Consider the following 22,672-nt stretch of genomic DNA (forward strand, 5'->3'; position numbering starts at 1 on the left):
TTCCAAGAGAGCTTGTAGAACTAGTCTTCACATTAAAATGTATTGATAGTTTGATACTGCTTCTTGAGATATGTATGGACGTCAATCTTCTCTTAAATCCATGTATATTATGTGTTAAAAATATTGTGAATTTATGTAATGGTGACTAAATATATTGTATGCCCAACTAGGATTTTAACCTAGCTAGCTCCTCTATATACCCTTGTTTAAGTTTTATTGTATAAACAATTGAACACAGTAAAAATATAGCCACTAAAGCTTTCTCCCGTGTATGTTGAACCGAACCGCGTTAACCCTTATTTTTCATTTAATGGCTTGGCTTCTCTCTATAATCTACATCAAAATTCTGTATTATCTTTCATTTTTAATTAACATTGTGAATCTGTATATATTTAACCAATTGATTTAGCCAAATTAGTAATCCATCAAACATCCAGATTCCCTGGTAACCCTGTGTCAATTCTATTGAAATTCATTTATTATAATGCCAAAAACTGCAGGGTTTTTAATACTATCTGGTTCCCGAGGTCCATCCAAACTCTTATTTATATAATTATTGTATCCAGAAGAATGCAAATATGGAGGTCGAAGACATGGAATTTACAAATATATATATATATATATGGAGTCACAAGACAGAATTTAGGAAAGAGATCATCAAGAGAGCATTTCTTCAAAATAATACTTGAAAACAGTAAGGAAGGGTGCCAAAAGCCACCAGATATTTATATTTTATTAAAAGCTTGATAGCCATGGAACTGTAACTTACAAATTGGCCTTCCAAGCATCAAAGAATGGGTGTTGACTATCTCTTGCTTCCTTTTCTGGCTGCTACAATGGGCAATCTCCTCTCTTAAAATAAAGAATGTCCTTGCAGCAACGCCCCTTCTCTCTCTCTCTCTCTCTCTCTCAGTGTAAGATGATATACTCTCTATACTCACACAAAAAATACAGGGCAAAAAAAAAAAAGCATGGTTACTTAACTACTCTTGCTTATCATCCTCCTGAGTTTGGAAGAAGTCCAAGCCGCTGCGTCTCAGAAAGAAGCACTCCACAAAGCATTTTCACCTTCCCCACACCGCCGATGAACTTCCTTAATCCTATCAGCAGACCTGCAAATCCCACTGCAGGTCCAATCAAAAGAAGCTACACAGACATTGCCTGCCTGAGCCTTCCACTCACAATCTGCATCAATAAGTTACATCAGAAATTTAAAACTACATAGAATATAGCGACACAAACCCATACTCGAAGTGTGTAAACAAACCAAACAAAAGCTAGTGTTCTCAGCATTTTGCTGCAACCCCATACCACAGACCAGAGGTACATGAAAATGGTACTCCAAGTGAGGGGGAAGAAGTCAATAAGCCATGTGACCACCTTTATAATCACTATATACAATACATTTAATCCACTTTCAAGCTCAAGATGCATAACATTCTAAGTTAGAAAAAAGGTAGAAATTAAGGAGTACGAGAGTAAATTAAATAAGATCAAGGTAAATCTCACTTAATGGTGAATATGGTAACCAGTGTAGTTGTAACCATCACAGAAAACAATGGGTTTTTTTTATATCTGCCATTCAATATTCAATACTGTCACCATCTGGGGTCCAGCACAAATTATCTTTATTGGTTGTACAGTATATACTTTCCCAGGACTCTACAATGATAAGTACTTCTTACCTTTCAGAAAGATAAAAAATAAAAATCACATTGTTGCTATCGTTTAGTCAATTCAATTTCTGGTGTCAAGTATCTTTCTTCTGGGAGAACGATTGGTATGATGTACTTTCCCCCCCCTTGAGCAAAACGTGTGAATTAATGCTCTACTGTCATTCAGGTAGAGAGTAATTTCAATTTAAATGACTGGATTTAGATTTTGATCTTTTCAGTTTATTTGACTGAATCTATTTTTATTATATTTTCTTTACAAAGTATCTAAACACTTGTTGCTCAAACAACCTTTTTATCCCTTTTTCCTATAAAAAAGAACCATATTGTCATGACAATTTACCAGTTCTCAGGAAAGCAGGACTTTACCAGGTGGAGTGCCACAACATAGTCTCCGATCATCAATATGCTCCACATCAAGTCCAATAAACCAAGATCCCAGTGAGACATCTTCATTAGCATACTTATGTAGAACATGCCTGAAATAATTATGCAACAACCATCATTATAGTGCAAGAAACAAGCCAACAACTTGTAGATCCACACATTAGCGTCCATCATTTATTTTGGGTAACAGTAAGTGCGCTTACTGGTTTATTGATATATAAGTTGCCAGATCTTTCGAAATAGCATAGAGCTGTCCTGTAGCATGACGGAAATACTTGTTCCCTGCCTCACCGAATTTCCAGTACTCAGGTTCATGGTATCTCACTCCCCTGTATGATGAAATGGGCAATTAAGAAACTAGAAGTTAATTACTTGGTCAAAATTCATCAGAAAAAAGATAAAATCATTTTAACAAGGAAAAAGGGAGAGAAAGATGCTTACTTTTGATTAAGGACAGGACCAGATTTCATGCATCCAATATATACCCGTGGTTTTGATCGATGTCTAACTAGAGTTTCTCCAAGTGTTGCTGTAGAAATTGAAATTAGTTAAAATCAATGTAACAAGAATAACATATAAAAATAAACTGCAGAAGTACTTGACGATATAAGAAACTAGAAGGTTAAACTTCTATGACAAATTTAGAGCCTTGGCTGCATTAATTATTGTAAATGTCATATTGAGTTATTATTCTCAATAAGAAAGATACAAAATTACAAACTAAATAACATTTTATGGAGTTTTCACCGTAAAGAAAAAATTTTACTCGCCTATATTTACATGTACGTCATCATCAACTTTAATATAGAAATCTGCATCCCACAAAGCAACAGCAGTAGCAAAATATATCTTTGTCTTGGCAGACAATTCCAGGTAACCTTCAACATGATCCTGCTCTCATGTAACACAGATGTAAAGTCAAATGGTATTTTCTATTTAATGAATCAATACAGTGAAAATGTATTTTGAAGCAATAATACATACAGCAGGAAAGAGTAGGCAACAATGGAAGAACAAAATATGAATTTATTACCAGCCTTAGCAAATCTCCATGCTTTCTGTCCTCAGCTTCAACAGCTCTGTCTAGAATACCCCCTGATGTGGCACTAAATAATGACAAGAAATGTTGAATTAATCATCCATTATGTCTATATTCTCAGGAACTTAAAATGACCATCAGTTGTTGGAAAGACAAGGGAATATGCAGGTGAAAGTTCCTGGGTGCAACCTCATATGGGATTTCAACAGTAACAAAGCCTTAGTCCCAAAATTTTGGGGTCGGCTATGGATTGTCAACAGATTAGTTAGGGTTGCCCACATGTATTCTCATATGAAATTTCAAAACTAACCCAAAATATAAAAAGAAATGCATACAGAAACAGTGTGCATGAAATAAAAGTGAGAAAAGATTGATTTAGGAGATCAAACTTTCGACGGCAAGAGATTGACTTATGTTTCTACCTCTAGGGAAACACAATGATGCCTCAGGATTTCCTAGAGACCTTTCAGAAGGACATACATGACTAAATAATCTGCTTGTCAAGAAATATGAGTATCCAGCAAAAGCCTAAGTGCACAGGAACTATTATAGAATGAGGAAATGGTGGATTCTTAATTAGAGACTTAAAAATTCCACTGATTTTCTACCTAGCATTCAAAAGTGGTTGCAACTAAATTGTTGTTCTGAAGACATACCAAAACCATAACCCCCTCCCCCCCCCCCCAAAAACCAAAAAGGCTGGCATTGCTTGCAGCATGAATAGACAAAAGGCTCAGCAGGTGAGTTTAAGATAAAGTTATGTAAGAACAAATCATGTCCACTTATCGAATATTAGCATCGAAAGAAAATTAAATGCCCACCTATGGCCAATGACAAACCGAACAATAATGCCCTTCTCTTCCTCCAGCTTCTTTCTCTTTTCACCTATTTTCCGTGTTTTCAAAAGCAAAGAAAATCATAAACTAAATCCAATTAAAAAACCAAAATAACATAAGAATAATCCAGAAAAAATCTAAGAGGGAGAAAGCAAGAAATAAACATATGAACCTTGTGGCATCCATGTTGCACGAACTGAATCTCGTCTTTTCCGGCTGCTGAAAGCAGTATTTATTCCTATGACCATTAGATACTTTCTTTTCCCAGGTGATTCATTCTTCTGTATATCTTGTGACAAAGGCGAGCCACTTCGTATAGACTCCTGAGCTGCCCTGGCAGCAGATAATTCCATCTCTAAACTTGAAATAGTCTTGTCTAATGTCCTACATTCAACAAACTATGTTAAGTGTCGCATTCAGAATACTTCTGAACCAAGCTCAGCATAAGACATAAGGGAATCAAGATAATTAAATAAGCATAAGCATAAGCATAACTTACTGTATAGCATTATGAGTCTTAAAAACTTCCCCCAAAATTTCCTTGGATTCACGCCTTACTTCCTTCAGATGCAACTAAAGGAATCCAAACAGAATTTTATTTTATTTTATGAGGCACATAACAAAGATAACATATAATCAAACACAAACGTTTAACACAATTCTAAATAAGAATTAAATGAAATCAAGCACTTATAAGAAAGAGATGCTCACAACTTTTGGATCACAGCCCTCTGAAACCAGTTTTAATCTTTCAGCTTCCATTGCCGTTGTCCGTGTGATACCTTTAGGCTCAGGAACAGTCCACATCCTGTACCAGTTTACTTTTATCATTAAAATGTCACAAAATTTCAGAAACAAGTATTCTTGTAAAAAATTCAGATATATTTTATATGATTGTTGTTATAAAATGAGAAAAATTATTTATACGAATGTATATATAACGATTTGTTAATAATAATTAAAACAGAAATTTGACAACATAAAAGAATATAAGCAAAGGAGATGACTGGAATTTTTTGCAAATATGAAGTCTTCTTTATTAACAATTCAATGGTTCAATTATGATTTTACCAACCTTAGTAACAGGTGGGCCTATATAAAATTAAAACATCAACTAATAAGCTGCAAATTGATCAACGAACTACAAGATAAACCAAAAAGACTTTTAAAAGTACTTTTGTAGTTTTTTGGACTTGTGGGAGGTTTTGGGTGGCTAGTAAAAACAAAATCAAGAACTTCCAGTTACCTCAGCCAGAGGTAAAATTAAGAGTATGATATTGAATAGGAGACATCAAATGCCTTCTGTTCTTTAATGAGAAAATGGGAGCAAAGGAGAAGTTTTTTTTTTTTTTTTTTTTTATAGCAAAGGAGAAGTTGAAAGCATTCTTCGGGGACCACAAAACTGGCATACAAGCAGAGCATCTTTATCTCATCCCAAAAATAATTTCTACATACAAACAGAAACAAAAACTGAACCATCTATAAATGATAATGGAATTGACACAAATTTGTGCAGAGTTTTTCAGTCTAGAATTGACATGTCCTAAATAGTATTAAATACACAAATTTATACATATGGAGGAGTGGTTTTTTAAACAGAAAACTAATATAGCTTGCAACCATAATATAAACTCAATTTAGATCTATCCAACTTTTACAATCAAATGGGTCAAGTAAATATACTATTGGCATGAATTTCAAAGAAGACTCAGATGTTAAATGCCATGAAACAATGAAATGAAAATGAAAAGTACCTTTCAATGCCATCAAAACATTAAAAATCATAAAAACTCAGAACTACCCAGCTGAAGAGAACACAGAAATCATTAATTTAAAAATTCTAAAGATATTAACAAAACATGTAAAGTATAATTCAGATCTCAGAAAAAAGTTTAGAGTTTAATTATTCTTCACGGTCACAAACCAATAAAAATGGATTGAAGTTGAACCCACTTCAGGGGAAAAAAAGCATAATTGACCCAACTTGTAAAAACCCACAATTAATTATCTTTGAAAAAGTTGCAGGAACTGAGAATTCAAAGAAAGCATAATAGAATACAACATATCCATACCTATTGGTGAAGAGCATTCCAACACAGAAACTGCCCAAACAAAGAAAAAGGGACCATTTTTGTGATATAACACTTCTAGAAGAATGCTCTCCTTTGCTTTTCCAAGACATTTTTATTGTTAGATTCTCCTATATTTCCAAAACCAATAACTTTCTTAAGCAAAACCCATATACAATACAGAGAGTGACAACAAAATCAATAAGACCCAGAAGCAGACCAAGCCCAGAGTAGCTTATAATCAAATATGAAATTCAAAGTGAGCTCTGAAACAAGATTTGAGACAGAGCAAAAGTCTGGAAAGAGAGAGAAGGAAAGTATCAGAACAGAGAAGTTGCTCTGTTTTTTAACTTCTTAGTTTGTTCTTTTCTTTATCCCTTGCTTTGTCCTCTCTCTCTCTCTCTCTCTCTCTCTTAACACTTCTTTGCAGGCAAGAGAAGTTGAAGTTGAAGTTGAACAGAAGTGAGAGGACTCACTAACTGCTATGTTCTAATTACCAAACAGTCCATGTCAGAGCTTCCTTTCTTTATACTGACCTCAGACCCCAGAAACTCTTACAGCAGTGACATTAATGCCCTTAGGACTGGTTTTTCTTTTCATTATATTACTAAAGTATATTATTATTATTTTTTGAATAAATTTTACAGGAACATGTTCTTGTTAGTTGTTACTGGATGCTGGTGGTCTCATCCACTCAGGGATAATAGATACAGCATGGGCTTTAATTATGATACGTACAGTGCACATGATATATTTTATGTCATTTATTGGGTTGATGGGTGCTTATTTACTCAATTTTTCATTCTACCCAACTCAATGCTTAATCATTTGAGCCACCCAAACTTTTTTTTTTTTTTTTTTTTTGAGAAAGACCCAAACTTTAAGTTCTAGTAACTATTTTGGTTCGGACATTAAAAGCTTGGGTAAAATAATAAACTTACCCTTCAGGCTTGGGCTAATATAAGCCATTGCAATGTAATATCAAAATTTTCAATATATTACATTGCAATGGCTTATATCAAAATTTTCAATATATGTTTCTCAAAAAAAAAAAAAAATTTTAATATATCGAATTTGCTTCCTAAGCCTAAGTTCAAACGTCATTTAATAATGTACTTTAAAAAAAAAAAAAAAAAAAAAGGTCATTTAATAATGTCGAAAATTTCCCTACTCCTCTAAATTCCTTCTCTATCTCTAACTGCTGTATATCTACCATTGACTATCCAAATACTCCCTCTCCCATATAATTAGGAGAGATCATGAACTGATCCAAGCTGAACCATTGAACCAGTTCTGCACCAATTGAACCATTGAGGGTTCTGATGGTGACTAGGGTGACTGTTGGAGTTCTTAGTTTTCCGATGTTAGTTGGCGCAATTGTCAATTGTGAAAGAAAGTGGGTTGTTGACGATACCAAACCAGTCAACACACACACAGTATATAAAATCAGTTAAAATCTATATATTAAAATAAAATGATGTTGTTTAGTTCTTTAAGAAAATATATAAACAAAGCAACACCGTTTTGTCCTTAACCTTAATAAAAATGTGAACTCTCTCATTTTAAGCTCAAAACTCTCTCTCCCTCTCTCTCAAATTCACTCCCAAACTCTACCGTTGTCAATCTGTCAAGTTCTGCCACTATTTCCTTCTTTTAAGGTTTATTAAGTCACTTTTTTTTCTTTGTCTCAAACCAAAAGAATTGGCTAAACTAAGCCCATATAAGAACCAACCAATTTAGACTGAAATTTCAACCTTCAACGATGAAATTGGTACCAGTTCTAGGCAAGCCAACCTCTGCTATTTGGCTGAAAGCCTAACCCCCACCCCCTCCCCCCTCCCCTCATCTAAAGCAAATCGATGTACATTCCTACATATAGTTGTCATAATATAATCACGGTAAGACTTGTACAATCAAGATAAGCGGCTAAAAGAAAGTAGAGGACTTGAAGTTATAGGGAACTTTTTAAACGGTGTTAAGTGTTATTTGCGCTTAAAGAGCAAATATGATATTTTAAAAAATCTTGATAGTATATAATATTAACCTGATTTTTGTATTTTACCCTAAAAACTAAACAAAGATAATTGTACATGCAAGATTGCAACACTACCTAGCAAATATATATATATACTTTTTTTTTTCTTGGCTAGGTAGTGTTTTAATTATTTCAATTTAATCATCAATATTCGATTATTTTTCAGTTATAATAGAGATTCTTCACAAAAACTGCCATTTACCTTCTTATGATCATAAAAAACAAGCATCAATATTCTTTTACACAAAAAAACCAAATGGCAAAACAAAAACAAGCATTCGTGTTTACATAATTAGCACTTCATTATAGAGTGGGACAAAAACAGGGAAGCAGTGGACTGTGGAAGAAAGATGACAAGAAAGTGAGCAAGCATATAATTTACTAACACATTAACACGTCTCTTGAAAAGGAATAAAGGATACGTTTTGTTAATTTTTCCATATTAGTGCGACTTTAACATGACCTGGCTCCTGAGAGAGCAAAGCATTAATCGCGCGTTTCTATACAGAGTTACAGACTCATGAGTTATGAGTTGCGAGTTTCTAATAGTTGACTTAATTTTGCCACTGGGATGACTTTAATATGCGTTTATAGGTTGATGGGGATTGGGAATGTGGCCTAATAATGTGCATAATTATGCTCTTAGCAAATCTCAAACGTTTTGCTAAGAAATAACGCAAACATGATTAGCTTTGATATTGCCTTCCTCTCCATTTCTATGATGTTGACCCTTTCCAATTATAGTGTTTTTTTTTTTATTATTTAAATATAGATACAATTCATTAGAAGTCATAATTTAAGTTTTCCCATTGATTTTTAACCACTCGGTTCTCTGATCAATAGATAAAAATTAAATTTTTTTAAAAAAAGTGTTTTCTATCTCAAAAACAATTAAATTTAATAATGTGGTTTATTAGTCAATGCAACCAGAATAATTCTTTAGTATTTTGGAAGAATAGCAAAGTAATACCTCATCTTCTCACATAATAGTAAGGCTTACATAATAAATTATGATAGCATGCACTATTCATATGAGAGGATAGAGCACCATGTTGTTGTACTCTTGGAATAACAAATAATTTTCCATATAACCAGATAGTTGAATTTAATTGAAGAACTTGCAATACAATGCTTAGTGAATGTTACATAAGTTTTACCCTTTTGGGGGTGCTTATTTCACACAATGTTACACACATTGTGTATCTTTATAAACTAAAAACATGCTTTAAATCACATTTTCAATTATAAAAACTCAAGTGTATGTAACAAACTATGTACAAGAGTTTTTTCCCCTTTCCCTTTTTTTATAAGTTCTACAATCATAGCTCTAATTTCCTCCCACTTTTAGCTAGATTATGCGAGACATGTTTTTATTTGAGAAAATAAAAATATCTACATAAAAATATGAGAAAATTCAAAGATTCAATGGGAAGAGTCTTAATTCTTTATATCTACATAAAAATATGAGAAAATTCAAAGATTCTGTGGGATGATCTTATCTCTTTATATTTAATGCTAAGGCCTAAGGGAGTCTAAGATATAAAACTCTTATGGTCTTATTTAAAAGAAGTTCTATACACAATAAAATCTCATAATATTTTTACAAAAAGCTTGTAAATAAATAAATAAATAAATATATATATATATATATATATATGTATATGTGAGTTGGGTTCAACTTACACCTGGTGTAACTCTAAGCAATGTTACACCACCCAATAACTTGATATTTAATTAATATTTTGAAAATCCAACCGTTGAATTATATTGTCTATATGTTTTTAACATGCATGCCAATTTTCATATCAATCGGATGCTATTTACCATTTGATCCATAAACTCATATTTTATGCATTATTTTAAACTATAAAAATTTGAATTTTAACAATTGATTGATGATATGGATATTCATTTTTAATCACCTTGAAATTTTGCAAACATAAAGAATATGCAAAGATAATGTAATCTAATGGTGGATTTGTCAATATTCACATTCAATTAAAAAATATTGAGTGGTGTAACATTACTTAGAGTTACACCAGGTATAACTTGAACCTAACCCTATATATATATATATATATATATATATATATATATATATATAGACTTTTGGTGGACTTATACCAATACAGCATATGATATTATTCCCATGACAACCAAACATGCATGAATATATTATATATGGAATTAACCCTTTTTTTATAGAAAAATATATGGAATTTACCTTAAGGCATATGGTTTAGTTTAATCCAATTCCCATTAGTTATCATAAATCTCTAATTAAGTAAAAAATAATAACAGTGACAACTGACAACTCTTCACTACACAGCTTAGGCCTATATAAGTTGCGAAGAATTATAGTAACGTAAAAATATACACAAGCAACAAAACTTAACTATCATCACCTACTTATAATTTATAAACAAGTCCATTTCTTAATGACTTTAAGATTAATACTAGTACCAATAGGTTTTTTTTTTTTTTTTTTTTTTTTTTTTTTGTTGAGGGAATGGTGTTTTTTCCCTTGATTAATAGGAGCTTTTGTGTTCAAATATAGACGGTAGTTCTTATCTCTAACGTTGTCAAAATCGGGATCTTACGTAAGATCGTGAGAGGTAGGTGAGATTGTAAATTGTAGGATCGGATCGTAAATCATAAGATCCTGCATTATTTGAGAAAAAAACAAAAAATATACATTGGTATGTTAAATAATCACATAAATTATACATTCATTGATATAATTACCATACATCACTATATCCATTTGTAAGCATCAATTAAAGAGTCCAAAAACCTCAAAATGTGATACTCTATTGATATATTTTTTATTTGGGTCAAATTGACACTCTCTCTACATTAGAGTTGAAAAACTTGGTCTATTAAGATTTTATTTTTAATTTAGGTCCAACTAAGTCTTCTATCAAGTTAAAGAAGAATACAAGAAACTAAGGTCGTTTGGAATTGTTAGAATCGTACAATCTTACCAATCCTGAACAATCATAAAGATCCTTGAAAGATCTGAATCGTTTTGGGCAGGTGAAATTGTAAAATCGTAGGATTGTAGGATCCAGATCAGGATTTTGACAATCATGCTTATCTCTTCTAGTCTTCCCTTCTACCCCTCCTATAAAAGAGTCAGTAACTAATTTTCAATTATTCTAAAATTTTAAACTTTTAGATTAGAGAGAGGACTTGGATTCTAAACCACTTGTATTGAATAATGATACTATAATAAGTTACTAATTATTCAAAAACTTGAGAAATTAGGAACGATTAATTTAAGGATCCTATTATCGAGTACCATAAGGGCTCAAGTTAAAAATTAATAATTTTTTTTTTCTTTTTGAGAATGCTAATAAATACTCAATTATAAATTGTAGTGCATACTTTTCAAACAATTAAATACATATATTAATAATTTATTAGTTTACGTGCACAAATTCATTGTGCTGGTGTATACTTTTTTGGATATACTTGCACAATTTTGACTTTATTTTTTGATAAGTGTAAAAGCAAGATTGAATATAAGTATTAAATGCATATTAATCACCGTCTTTGGAGCATTCATTAATTATTTAAGATTTAGCTAATACGTTTTATTTTTTTAGAAAGATTTAGCTAATACTTCAATAGGAAAAATTAAAAAATGCTCTAAGAGAAAATAAAATAGGGAAAAAATGATTTTTTGATAATATTGTATATTTTTCATAAAAATGGTATTAGAATTTTCTTAAAATAGTATATTAGCAAATGCTTAAGAGCATATGTTATTACTAAAAATTAATCCCAACAAAATTGATACCTAATACCACTGTACTCTTTTTAAAAACAATAATAAAAATCAACCAAAACTGGTGTACGTTTTAAATTAGTATAACAAATGCAGTTTCTTTAATTTCATAAACTAGCATAGAAATTAAAACTATTTGGTTTGGAGAGAAAGTAGTGCTTTGGCTTTGAGAATGCCACTGGGTATTAGAATCTGTGGAGCAAATATTGATAAGAAATCTTACTTATTATACGAACCCAGGGCAACAAGTTAACAAGCACAGGTGGGGATTAGAAAGAAAAGTCAAAAGTAGCTAGCTGACAGTGCACGTGACTAGTGATAAGATGTAGTAGAACATTGTAACACGTGGCACATCCTTGTTGGATAATGGGGACAACTTGGGTCCCATAGTTAAGAGCTTTCCAACCAATATCATATGTCCACTAATCATCATGTGAATATTTGCATCCTTAGTCACGTGGATGCTGCCAAACTCTGCATGGGAGTTGACCCACATCACGAGCTACTGACACGTGTCATTATATAGTGAGCCGACACTGAATTTGATGCTTTTTTTTTAATTTAAATTACTGAGAATTTGAATTTGATGCTTCTTTAGCCAATGAAAAAAAATCAAAAGGGAGATCCCCTCTTGTTTGATGTTTCTCGGGAGGGAGGGGCAATTTCGTCACTTTATAACAACTTCATTTCATTTTCTAGTAATAGTTTCTTGTCTTGAGATTTATTATCACCCATTAATTAGTTTGTGGTATAGACAAAAATTAAGTTTCAGATTTCTTATTCAATAATTAAAAATTTTACCAGTTAAATTACCATATGTCTTGAATTTACCACTATATTGTTTTGTTAGTAAATATTAAATAATAATGTAATGTAAAATTAATATACTATGAGGATTTTCTAGAGAGCTAAAAATGGAACCGACCATGATCCATGAAAAAAAGAATTGCTAAAAATTATAATCTAATTTTGTTTAAAGATTTGGATTTCTCTTCTTTCAGTAAGTTCACTATTGTCGGCTTGGACTAATCCGCACCGTCAGATCTTGGAAGAATAAATTTGATATTATAATTGTGTCATTTGCAAATATAAATAATGAAATAATAATAAAAATTTAAATTGGACCAATCTTGATGAACATGCAATAGAGTTTGGATAAACTCGAACTTCGAAAAGTAATTTTTTTTTTTTGACCCAAGTACTCTTTTGGTACTATGATTAAATGTTATGGCCAAAAACAAGTCAAGTGGTACGTTGATATGTAAACCAACCTTGCTAAATTAAAATTTTTTAATGAGTTTTAACTTATAATGTCTGCTTATGATGATAACTATTTATCATCAGATCAAGACACTAATCAGTTTTTGGTGTAGACGTAGATTGGACTCCAAATCTCTTATACAACCATTAGAGATTTTACCAATTGAGCTAACTGAAACCCACCATCTTGCTAAATTAATTAATGTTGTCTAAACCCTAATAATTAAAAGAAAAAAGAAAAGAAATATTCCTGGCCTTTTATGGTCATCTATAGTCATCTTTACATTCGTAATGAAAATATGTTTTCAAAAAATTGAGAAAAAGAGAGTAATGATGGTGATAACAATACTTCGGTTAGTAAAAATTTTGTTGTCGAATAAAATATTTGGATCAAATTCTGTCTAAAAAAACTTATTAACGTTAAAAGTGCATTTGGTTTAGTTTATAAAATTTTTTCCCTCATATATCATTTTTTTAAATCACTTTTTCCTAAACATAACTACATTTTTATGTACTTACAACAAATACGCCATTCTAATTTTTAAATGGACTTTCTCAACAAAAAAAAATGTATATTGGTTTATGGTAAAGAATAATTATTAAATATAGAATATGAGCTATAAATTTAAATCTTATTGTATTTATAAAATACTACCACTAATAATAATAATAGAGGTTAATATTCTAATAACTTTGATGTATAATTATATTATCAATTAAAAATAATAATTTATTAAGAATTTTAATGCAAAAAATATATAAATCTATAATATGTGTAAAACAGAAATCATTTGATCTTTTTAATTAATATATAAACTTTTGAAGTCTCACAATTTTACATGCTATTATTTTAGTATGTACTCATACAATTTTAAATTATAATTTTGGTATATCATATTTTCTTTAAACAATAGAATAGAAATTTTCATACACAACTGCAATCATAAAATATATATATATATATATATATATATATGCCAAATGATAAAATATATTTTTTTCATATATTAGCTAATAAATGTCTATTGATAACAATAATAATTATCAAATTTGAGAGAGAGAGAGAGAGGAAAATCATATTAGATTAAACTCTAATAATTATCAAACACACGCTTAGTGTTTTATAAAAACCATATATCAGTGATCACTTTGGTTGAGACTTAAGTGCTACCTCTTCCTTTCAAATTTTTATAAATTATAAGACAGGAAGAATAATAATGATGATAAGGGCGGAAAAAAAAAAAAAAAAAAAAAAAAAAAAAAAAAAAAAAAAAAACCAAAAACTGCTAAGCATGTGTTGCAACTTGCAAAGCACAATCGACAAGGAAGAAACAGATTCCACATGTTTACATGTTCTTTTGCAAAAGCTCATGACAATTTTAAGCAAAAAAAAAAAAAAAAACTTCACGTGACTTTGATTTTAGAAGTATTTGAACTTGCATATAAAAAGCTTTAGTCAATCATTTGAATTATAACTTAGAAAGACTTCAAAGTTCAAAGTTCAAATTATGTTAACTTGCTAAAAGAACCAATTATGAAGACCCTAAACCTTTGTTTGTTTGGGCCAGAATCGCCAAATTGTAATCAAATTGACATATTACGTCTTTCAGGCAAGACCAGAAATTCCACATGCTCTCATAAGAAACACTTTTCTCTTTGAATAAATAATTTATTAGTAAATTTTGTAGAACGAATTTTCAAGTTTAATATGCATTAACTATCAATGAAATAACTCACAAAGCTTTCTTTCCAAAAAATTAAAATATAAATCAAAACTTTTATATCAAAATTAAATACCGTGTAGTCAAGAAACTTGTATCTTAATGATATAGTCTATTCTTCTTTATCTTTATTAAGAGAATTAGAGTTCAAATCTCCTTCTTACTGTAACTACTATCAAATTATTAAAAAGATTACATGTTTATAAGAGACACGTTCCATTGGATTGGCGCATAAAATACCGTTTCATGGGTCTTTGGGACCAAAGAGAACCCAAGTTGAATTATATTTCATCATTCAAAATTTGAAAATCATATAATCCAACCCAGTGAGCAATTGGGCAGGCAGACTGAATTCAGAATTGCATGATTCTTGTCCCTTTGCCAACTTTTAGGTATTATGACTCAACGTTACAAACCTGCCAAAACATTTTGCTGTGGAGCACAACTGACTAGTGGAATCCTCGTCTACTTTTATTTTTGTTCGACCCCAATTTTACATATGTATGTATATATCTTTCAATCCCAAAGCCATTCCAGCCTAGGGACAAATTAATTTCATTTCATTTTCTTTTTTTCAATGTTTTTTCACATATGGAAAAGGTGAAAAGAGTGCATTTTTGTGGTGTAGAATTAGTTGGATATGCGTTGCTTGCAGTAGAGAGTCCCTTTCGCTTTACAACACCACTTCTTACTCTGTCTAAGCAACCCCCAAAGCTGCCATTGCACGAGACCATCTGTTAGTTGGTGCAGTTTCTTTGTCAAAAAACAATAAAAAAGACATATATAGTTCATTCACCTTTGGGGGTTCTTAAGTCTTTCTCAACAAGTTAAAAGGCAATCTAGTTCTAAAGCTAAATCCAATATCGAAAGAATGAGCCTGAAGAGTGGGCCAATTTACCACTTTGGTGCTACGGCTACCAATCTTCCACTATAAGTCTATAATGACTCCTTTTTAAGTCTTGGTCAAGATATTTTAGCAAATAGGCTTATGATAAGGGCATGATTGCCCATTACTTTATATCAAATTACTCACTTTTTAAAGTTTTTTATATGAATAAAGAGAATGGGATTGTGTTTACCTTACCACCCTAAGGAAGATTCTTTTCGTCGGATGAGTCTATTCTAGAGGCACATCAAAATTGACTAGGATTGAAGAGCAAGTCTTCTAGGATCTCCTAAAAAATGTATTAGGCCGACATCTTTCCTACATTTTTATTAGTTCCAAGGGAATTAAATGGTTAAATAAAAGTTTAAAATTTTCATCTTAATCTTAATTAAAATCTTGTGAGGAATTCATTGATTTGATTGAAGACATTTTTTATTGGCTAGGTGACATGTCTAGTCTTTCATAAAAAAGATTTATCAAAAAAATGTCTCTTTTTGTATTTTCACTTAATTGTGAGTATCAATAAAATGTCTCATTCTCCTAATAAAAATAATAAGAAAAATGTCTCATTAGGAAAAAAAAAATGTTAACGTTTAATAAAAGACAAAAAGAAAAACAGACATATAGTTCTAAATTAATTATCAAATACCATCACACCACATCATTCACATTCTAACATGTTACCATTCATCACATCCATCCTATCATAGCATGTTATTATATATTCATTACATGTTATCACATCATCATCATCACACGATCACATGTTACATGTTCATCATACATTATGTCATCACATGTTCATCACACCCCACCACCATGCATGGTAGGTCGTTATGTTATCACTTACCTCACAACATTATCTCAACACCATGACAATTAGAATGCATGTTCATGTTAAATTCATGTTCTAATCTTCTTCACATCTAATACCTAATTATGTTTCTATTCAAACAACTTTTCCTAGACATGTTCCTATATAACCAAAAATAAATAAATAAAACCTAACGCCATTTCAAAAATAAGTCAGGCCACATTGTTTCTTCCTTAGTCATCTCTATAAGAAATTTAATAGAATATGACAAAAAGACCGAATAAGCTCATTTTTAAAATCAATCACTTTAAACATTAGTAACATAAAAATTAAAAATGTTGAGAAACAAGATATTTTGACCATTTAAAATAGGTAGATGTTATAGCTAATTTTTCAATTAATACTATAAATAGAAAATTACAAATTAATCTCAAATTAAATTATGGATTTTAGAATTTTATAAGGAAGAAGTTTGCCTCCAAACAGATTTTCTACTATCTTGCTTTAATTTATTATTATATGACAATTAAATCATCAATCTATAATTTTAGTCAAATAACTTTTTAAATAAGTTATATATCTCATTTAAATAATATTCATGAATAATCTTATAATTTGCCACCTAATAAGTTAAAAAAGATAGTTCCAAACCGGGTTGAAGCCAACTTTTGTCTATCTTATAATTATAACAATGTGATATCTCACACCAGGTAAATTCTTAACCATTCCCTCTCTTACTAAGATTACAGAATGTTTTTGTAAACTATGACCAATTCCAGATATATAAGCAATGATTTCAAATCCAGATGTTAAGCACATAATTAAGGATATTTTGTGACCAAAAGCCTTGTAGTTGTAGTAGCTCACATTCATCAAAATTATTGTTAATTTTTGTTTCCTGCGGTCTCAAGTATGCAGATTTATGTTTGTGCAATACTTATATAATGTTCTAACTGATGAAGAACTTGTAAGGAATATATGAAGATTCCTGATCTCACAATGCTAAGAAATGCTAACCCCTTTCTCATGCATATTACAAGGGGAAAAAAAATTATAAAACAAGTTATAATAATGGTCTAACAAATGCAGCTTCAAGGATAAATTATCTAAAGTATAGTAATATTTGCGAGGTTTCCCCACTTTAGCCTATGCTTGAATGTTATTTTATAGATAAACGAATGAAAAAGAAAAATACATACTTACATACACACACACACACACACACACACACACACATATATATATATATATATATATATATGAAAATCAATCCGAGACATTTGGGAACTTGAGCTTTTATTATTATCATCATCATGCACTTTATGAAAATCTTATGATGCAGAACAATCAGAACAAAATTAAAACAAGAATAAAATAAAGGGATATGACATAGGAGTCAGCACTTAGGCCTTACTTGGAGTCAGCACCAAACGGGGAAACTACTAGGAGTCAGTACCTAGGGTAAACCTGGAGTCAGCACTAGACCAAAAGAGACCAAACAACCATTTTTTCATTTATCAAAATATCAACTCCCTCCTCAAGGAGTACAATATGTTGTTTATAAAGGATTGCTAAACCCTAGTTCTAATTAGTTAAGAAACCCTAATTGCCTTATTACAAAAATAACCTTCCATCCAAATTAATATACTAATAGCCCAATCAATTACTAGGACCTAAAACATAAAAATACAATTGACTTGCAAACATAAATAATACTAAATAATAATCTTCTTGCGTCTTTCGCATCATTCTCCTCTGATTGGAGAAAACTCGATCTCGAGTTTTAAAGCATTGAAGGAGTAGAATGTTGACAAGTAACACTTGCTTCAAGTCTGGAATCACCTTAGGGAGCACATAAAAGAAAACCTTGAATTCCACCACATCAAACTCATTTGGAATAACAAAATCAATGTGTGAAATTAGTATAATCTCATCTTGAACCTTATGAACCATAGGAAACAATGTAGTTTTAACCTCTTCGACTTCACCAAGATGTAGATCTTTAAGCACTATGGAGGGTTGATTAGAAGCACATTCAACTACTTCAACTTTCACATCATGTGCACCCTCAAGCTTGCTGGGTAGTTTTTGAGTGGGTGCAATTACCTTTTCTAGCTAGACATTAATTCTAGTGATTATTTGTTCCCCCAATTTCCATGAAATAGGTGAAACATTCTGATTTTCCTTTCTTACACTAGCAAAAAGTGAACTGAGAAGATCCAAGGAAATGTCTTCACTTTCATCTATAACCAAATTCATAATTGTTCCTATGGCTAAAAGTACAACAAGTGGATGGTTGGACCTAATTATCTTCAAGAAACTTTGAAATATCTCAACAACCAATGCATCACACTCAAGATCCAGCATCACCAACCATAACTTGACCTTTGCAATGGTATCAAGAATTGAAACCACCTTCTTATAAGAGCGAGTAGACACATGAGATATATTTTCAAATGCTGCCAAAATCAATTGGAATATTTCTTTCATTTGCTCATCCTTATATGGGGCATCAGGTGCTGTTATCCTTGTAATCTCAATAATGCAAGATAAAACTGAAACCTTCACATCCATTTTAGCATGTCGCAAAAGTTTATTAGTGATTAGTGCCTTCACTGAGGGTAAAAGTGCATCTCGCATTGATTTGGATGGTTCTTGCTCCACATATGCTAACAAATTTTCAACTTTATCAAGAAGAGTGAGGAGATCATCAATGGAGGAAGGAGGGTTAAGGAGTGTATTCCCAGCCTCCTTAATCTCCTTCTCAAATTCTCTATCAAAGGCAATCATTTTCAGCTCAGATTTGGATTCACAAAACACTGATGGAAATTTTTTGTGAAGTTGAAGAACACTTGATGTGCATGGGTTGGCTTCTAGGTTTAATGGGTTAATATGACTGCTTATATGTTTTTTAAATTGGGCTAGGGTGGCTTTTGCAATGGATGGGTATAGGATTGGGCTATTTGGTTAATTGGTTTTGATTTTTTTTTTTTGGGCTACTAGGTTCAGTAGTTTGAATGTGTTGGGACAATTGGGCCTAATTAAGGTTTTTATTTTTTTAAAATTGGGTTGGGACAGTAAAGGCTGAGGCAAAAGATAGACTGTCTTTGGGTCGGGTCAAATGTGTTTAAGGTTAATCAGATCAAGTAGGTCACGTAAATGGCTAAAGAAGGGGAATAGGGGAATTTAGATAGGCTAGTGGGTTACCTCATGAGATTGGATAGATGTTTAGGCTTAGCGTTGTAGTAGAACCAGCGGCTTGCGTTGTTGAGGCTTCTAAAGGTGTTTGTGGTTGTGGTGGTTGGCTTTTTTGATAGATGGTGTAGTGCTTCAACAGTGGCCAAGATTGACAAATGGGGTTTGTTGGTTGTTGGGTCAAAGGGCTTTGGTTGACGGGGTAACCTTCTGGTGGCTTGATACGTGTGGGTATCGAGAGAAGGTTTTCTGATGTTGGTTTGGCAGAGATGTCATGAAGGGATTTTGAAGGTGGTGTGGTGGTGGAAAATATACGATGAAAGTTTTTTTTTGGTTTTGGATTGACTGCGATGATGCTTCAAACAGATCGATGTTTGCTCTGATACTGAAATTAACGCAAGACAACTAGAACAAAATTGAAACAACAATAAAATAAAGGGATATGACCTAGGAGTCAGCACCTAGGCTTTGCTTAGATTCAGCACCAAGCGGGGAAACCACTAGGAGTCACCACCTAGGATAGACCTGGAGTCAGCACCAGACCAAAAGAGACCAAACAACCATTTTTTCATTTATCAAAATATCAACTCCCCCCTTAAGGAGTACAATAGGTTGTTTATAAAAGATTGCTAAACCCTAGTTCTAATTGGCTAGGAAACCCTAATTGCCTTATTACAAAAATAACATTCCTTCCAAATTAAAATACTAATAGCCTAATAAATTACTAGGACCTAAAACATAAAAATACAATTAACTTGCAAATATAAATAATATTAAATAATAATCTTCTTACATTTCCCACGTCAACTTACCTCAAACAAAGCTTGCAGCTGTTAAAGACCATCTAGGCGTAACTTCAGCACCAAAATCAACTCTAGAAGGTGGCAGTGGCACAAACAAAAACTCCTTAATATTATTCAGAATTTCTTTAACAAATGGATTTTTAGAACCCACATAATTTTGCCGAAAATTCTCATAAGCTGTCTGTAAGAAAAAGGGAAAAATAAATAAAAGAGAGAGAGAGAGATCAATTAAAAACACAAATATGCAAGTAATGCAAATCCAGTAATTTGAATTGCTAAACAATATTAGCTAGGTACAAACATAAAGCTAATGCCTTAAGAAGTTGACCATAAATTAGGTTATACATAAAGAACCTGGTTTTTAGTAGTAAGGTACGCATGGAATAGAACAAGGCCTCCTAGAAATCCGATGGAAATGGCACCAAACAATATCAATGCCACCGTTTCAGGACAGTTCTCTAGCAAACCAAACAATCCAGTTCCATTTCTCAATATTCTTTGGTGAATTCTCCAGCAGGAAAAGGCAAAGATGTAGACAAAGAAAACCAAGGCCGATTCAACAAATGCTAGGAAAAAGCGATAGTTCCTCTACACATAAAAACATCAAAATTAAATTGGCTGCTATCATAAAACATTACAGAGCAATTGGTGCATGTACCAATGAGCATTTTGGTTGTAACCTTAACAGTGCAATACATTGACCAACCAATGGGCTATGGTGATCTTATTTCTCAACACAGTTGTCGCATATAGCACAGTGGCAACTCCTGGGTGCACACCATTAACAATATTTTACAAATTTGACAATATTTTAGCTTCAAATCCACCCCATTAACAATTATTTTCCTACTCTTTGTGTCATCACTAGTACCAGCATCTTCAATGGATAATTGATCATTTCTCGGAATAATTCCCGGATCAATTACAGCAAGCATAATCAAGTTGACGAGAACCTACGTGCAGTCGAAATACAATAAATATATACTAATCATGCTATATTAATTTCAAATTTTTGTTACGTATGTTCCAAAAGATTAATCAGGAGTCTTGTATGTCAATTACAAATTGACTTGTAGGGAATGTGACTGTAAAATAATTTTTTTTTAATATAAAAAGTTTGATATAGAGTTAGAAACTAACAATTATTGTCAAAATCACAGAGATGTCGATTATGAGTCTAGAATGACTTGATAGATCACCCCCAACATAGACGGCAAAAATCCAACTTGAGAGAATAATAGAAACTGTTGTCAAAAGACTCAAAACCAACCCTCTTGGATCTGCACCACAAATGAGTCTCCCATGGAAGAAAAATACCTGTAAAATGAAGTAATAAGTAAACAACTTTAGTACAAAAGCAAGAAAAAAAAATGTGCAACTAATTTAAAAACAAGATTTAAGTGTCACATAGTAAAAAGAGAGACATTTTTCCCAGGTCAAACTTGGTAGACTCTAGTTCTTTCCAAATTGCTGCCACGAAAATATTGAACCAATTGTTCCAATTGATCCTTTACAACCCTTTTTGAAAGTAAACAACTTCTCCCACATAGTGACCATGATATTCCCACCCTTTTCGCTAACTTCAGGATTTTCTCTGCCGATTTCTTGTTTTGATGGGCCAGAAAGAAAAATGTTAGGCACCATCAATTCCATTGTAGGTTGACGACACTTGAAGCATTTGAATCTATTTGCTGCAGTGAACCACAATACAATTATAACTAACTTTTGAAAACTGATTTTTTTTTTTTTTTTTTAATCTTTTGAAAATTGAAAAACGGTCACCATTGGGGCTAAATTGAAGGCCTAGGCCTAGCCCCCTTAGGCCCAATCATGACACACTACCATTGGACCTCTAAATTGAGACCTTCGGCCTATTTCCAAGCCCACATAAAAGTGTGATTTGCAGTTAAATATAAGAATTTTTCAACATTTCTAAAAATCTTAAAAACATTATCTCATACCATAAAAATAGCTTTTGAAAACTGAAAAACAGTAACAATTGGTGCTAATTACAAGCCCACATCTTAGGTTCAAACATGACACTTTCATTGGGCATCTAACTTGAGACGATCGGCCCATTTAGAAGCCCAGTAAGGTGTTCACTTCTGCCACGTAAAGGCATGTTTTTACCCTGCTGAACTGCCACGTAGATGTTGAAGCCTTA

The 22,672-nt window shown here is 31.9% G+C and overlaps 2 protein-coding genes and 1 pseudogene across 3 annotated transcripts; all 3 read right to left on the reverse strand.

Annotated features, from left to right (window-relative positions):
* Window positions 1–693: 693 nt before the first annotated feature.
* Window positions 694–6,494, reverse strand: LOC142640928 (putative beta-1,3-galactosyltransferase 2). 2 transcript variants are annotated; one of them, XM_075815248.1, is made up of 11 exons: window positions 6,008–6,494; window positions 4,647–4,743; window positions 4,435–4,508; window positions 4,108–4,319; window positions 3,921–3,984; window positions 3,094–3,166; window positions 2,831–2,951; window positions 2,502–2,589; window positions 2,264–2,389; window positions 2,043–2,152; window positions 694–1,185 (listed from the first exon to the last, which is right to left on the reverse strand). In XM_075815248.1, the coding sequence occupies exons 1-11, from the start codon at window positions 6,115–6,117 to the stop codon at window positions 1,037–1,039; spliced, it is 1,224 nt and encodes a 407-aa protein (XP_075671363.1). In that variant the 5' UTR covers window positions 6,118–6,494; the 3' UTR covers window positions 694–1,036. The 2 variants fall into 2 exon arrangements, with proteins under 2 accessions (XP_075671363.1, XP_075671364.1); XM_075815249.1 differs by having other exon boundaries at window positions 4,650–4,743; window positions 6,008–6,331.
* Window positions 6,495–18,625: 12,131 nt separating this feature from the next.
* LOC142639806 (sister chromatid cohesion protein PDS5 homolog D-like) lies at window positions 18,626–19,300 on the reverse strand. The gene has a single exon (XM_075813946.1). It carries the CDS (start codon window positions 19,298–19,300, stop codon window positions 18,626–18,628), a length of 675 nt encoding a protein of 224 aa, XP_075670061.1.
* A 1,218-nt stretch (window positions 19,301–20,518) lies between these two features.
* On the reverse strand, window positions 20,519–22,161 carry LOC142640363 (putative protein S-acyltransferase 6; annotated as a pseudogene).
* Between the last annotated feature and the right edge of the window lie 511 nt (window positions 22,162–22,672).

Source organism: Castanea sativa, chromosome 6 (genome assembly GCF_040712315.1).
Source record: "Castanea sativa cultivar Marrone di Chiusa Pesio chromosome 6, ASM4071231v1".
Lineage (NCBI taxonomy): Eukaryota > Viridiplantae > Streptophyta > Magnoliopsida > Fagales > Fagaceae > Castanea > Castanea sativa.

What these genes read in the sequence shown, in the direction of transcription:
- LOC142639806 (XM_075813946.1), bottom strand. Translation starts at nt 19,300, where the DNA reads ATGATTGCCTTTGATAGAGAATTTGAGAAGGAGATTAAGGAGGCTGGG.
- LOC142640928 (XM_075815248.1), bottom strand. Translation starts at nt 6,117, where the DNA reads ATGTCTTGGAAAAGCAAAGGAGAGCATTCTTCTAGAAGTGTTATATCA. An exon ending in AGGGCTGTGATCCAAAAGTT is followed by an intron (nt 4,509 to 4,646) that starts GTGAGCATCTCT and finishes GGATTCCTTTAG; the next exon opens with TTGCATCTGAAGGAAGTAAG. An exon ending in ACTTATATATCAATAAACCA is followed by an intron (nt 2,153 to 2,263) that starts GTAAGCGCACTT and finishes TAATTATTTCAG; the next exon opens with GCATGTTCTACATAAGTATG.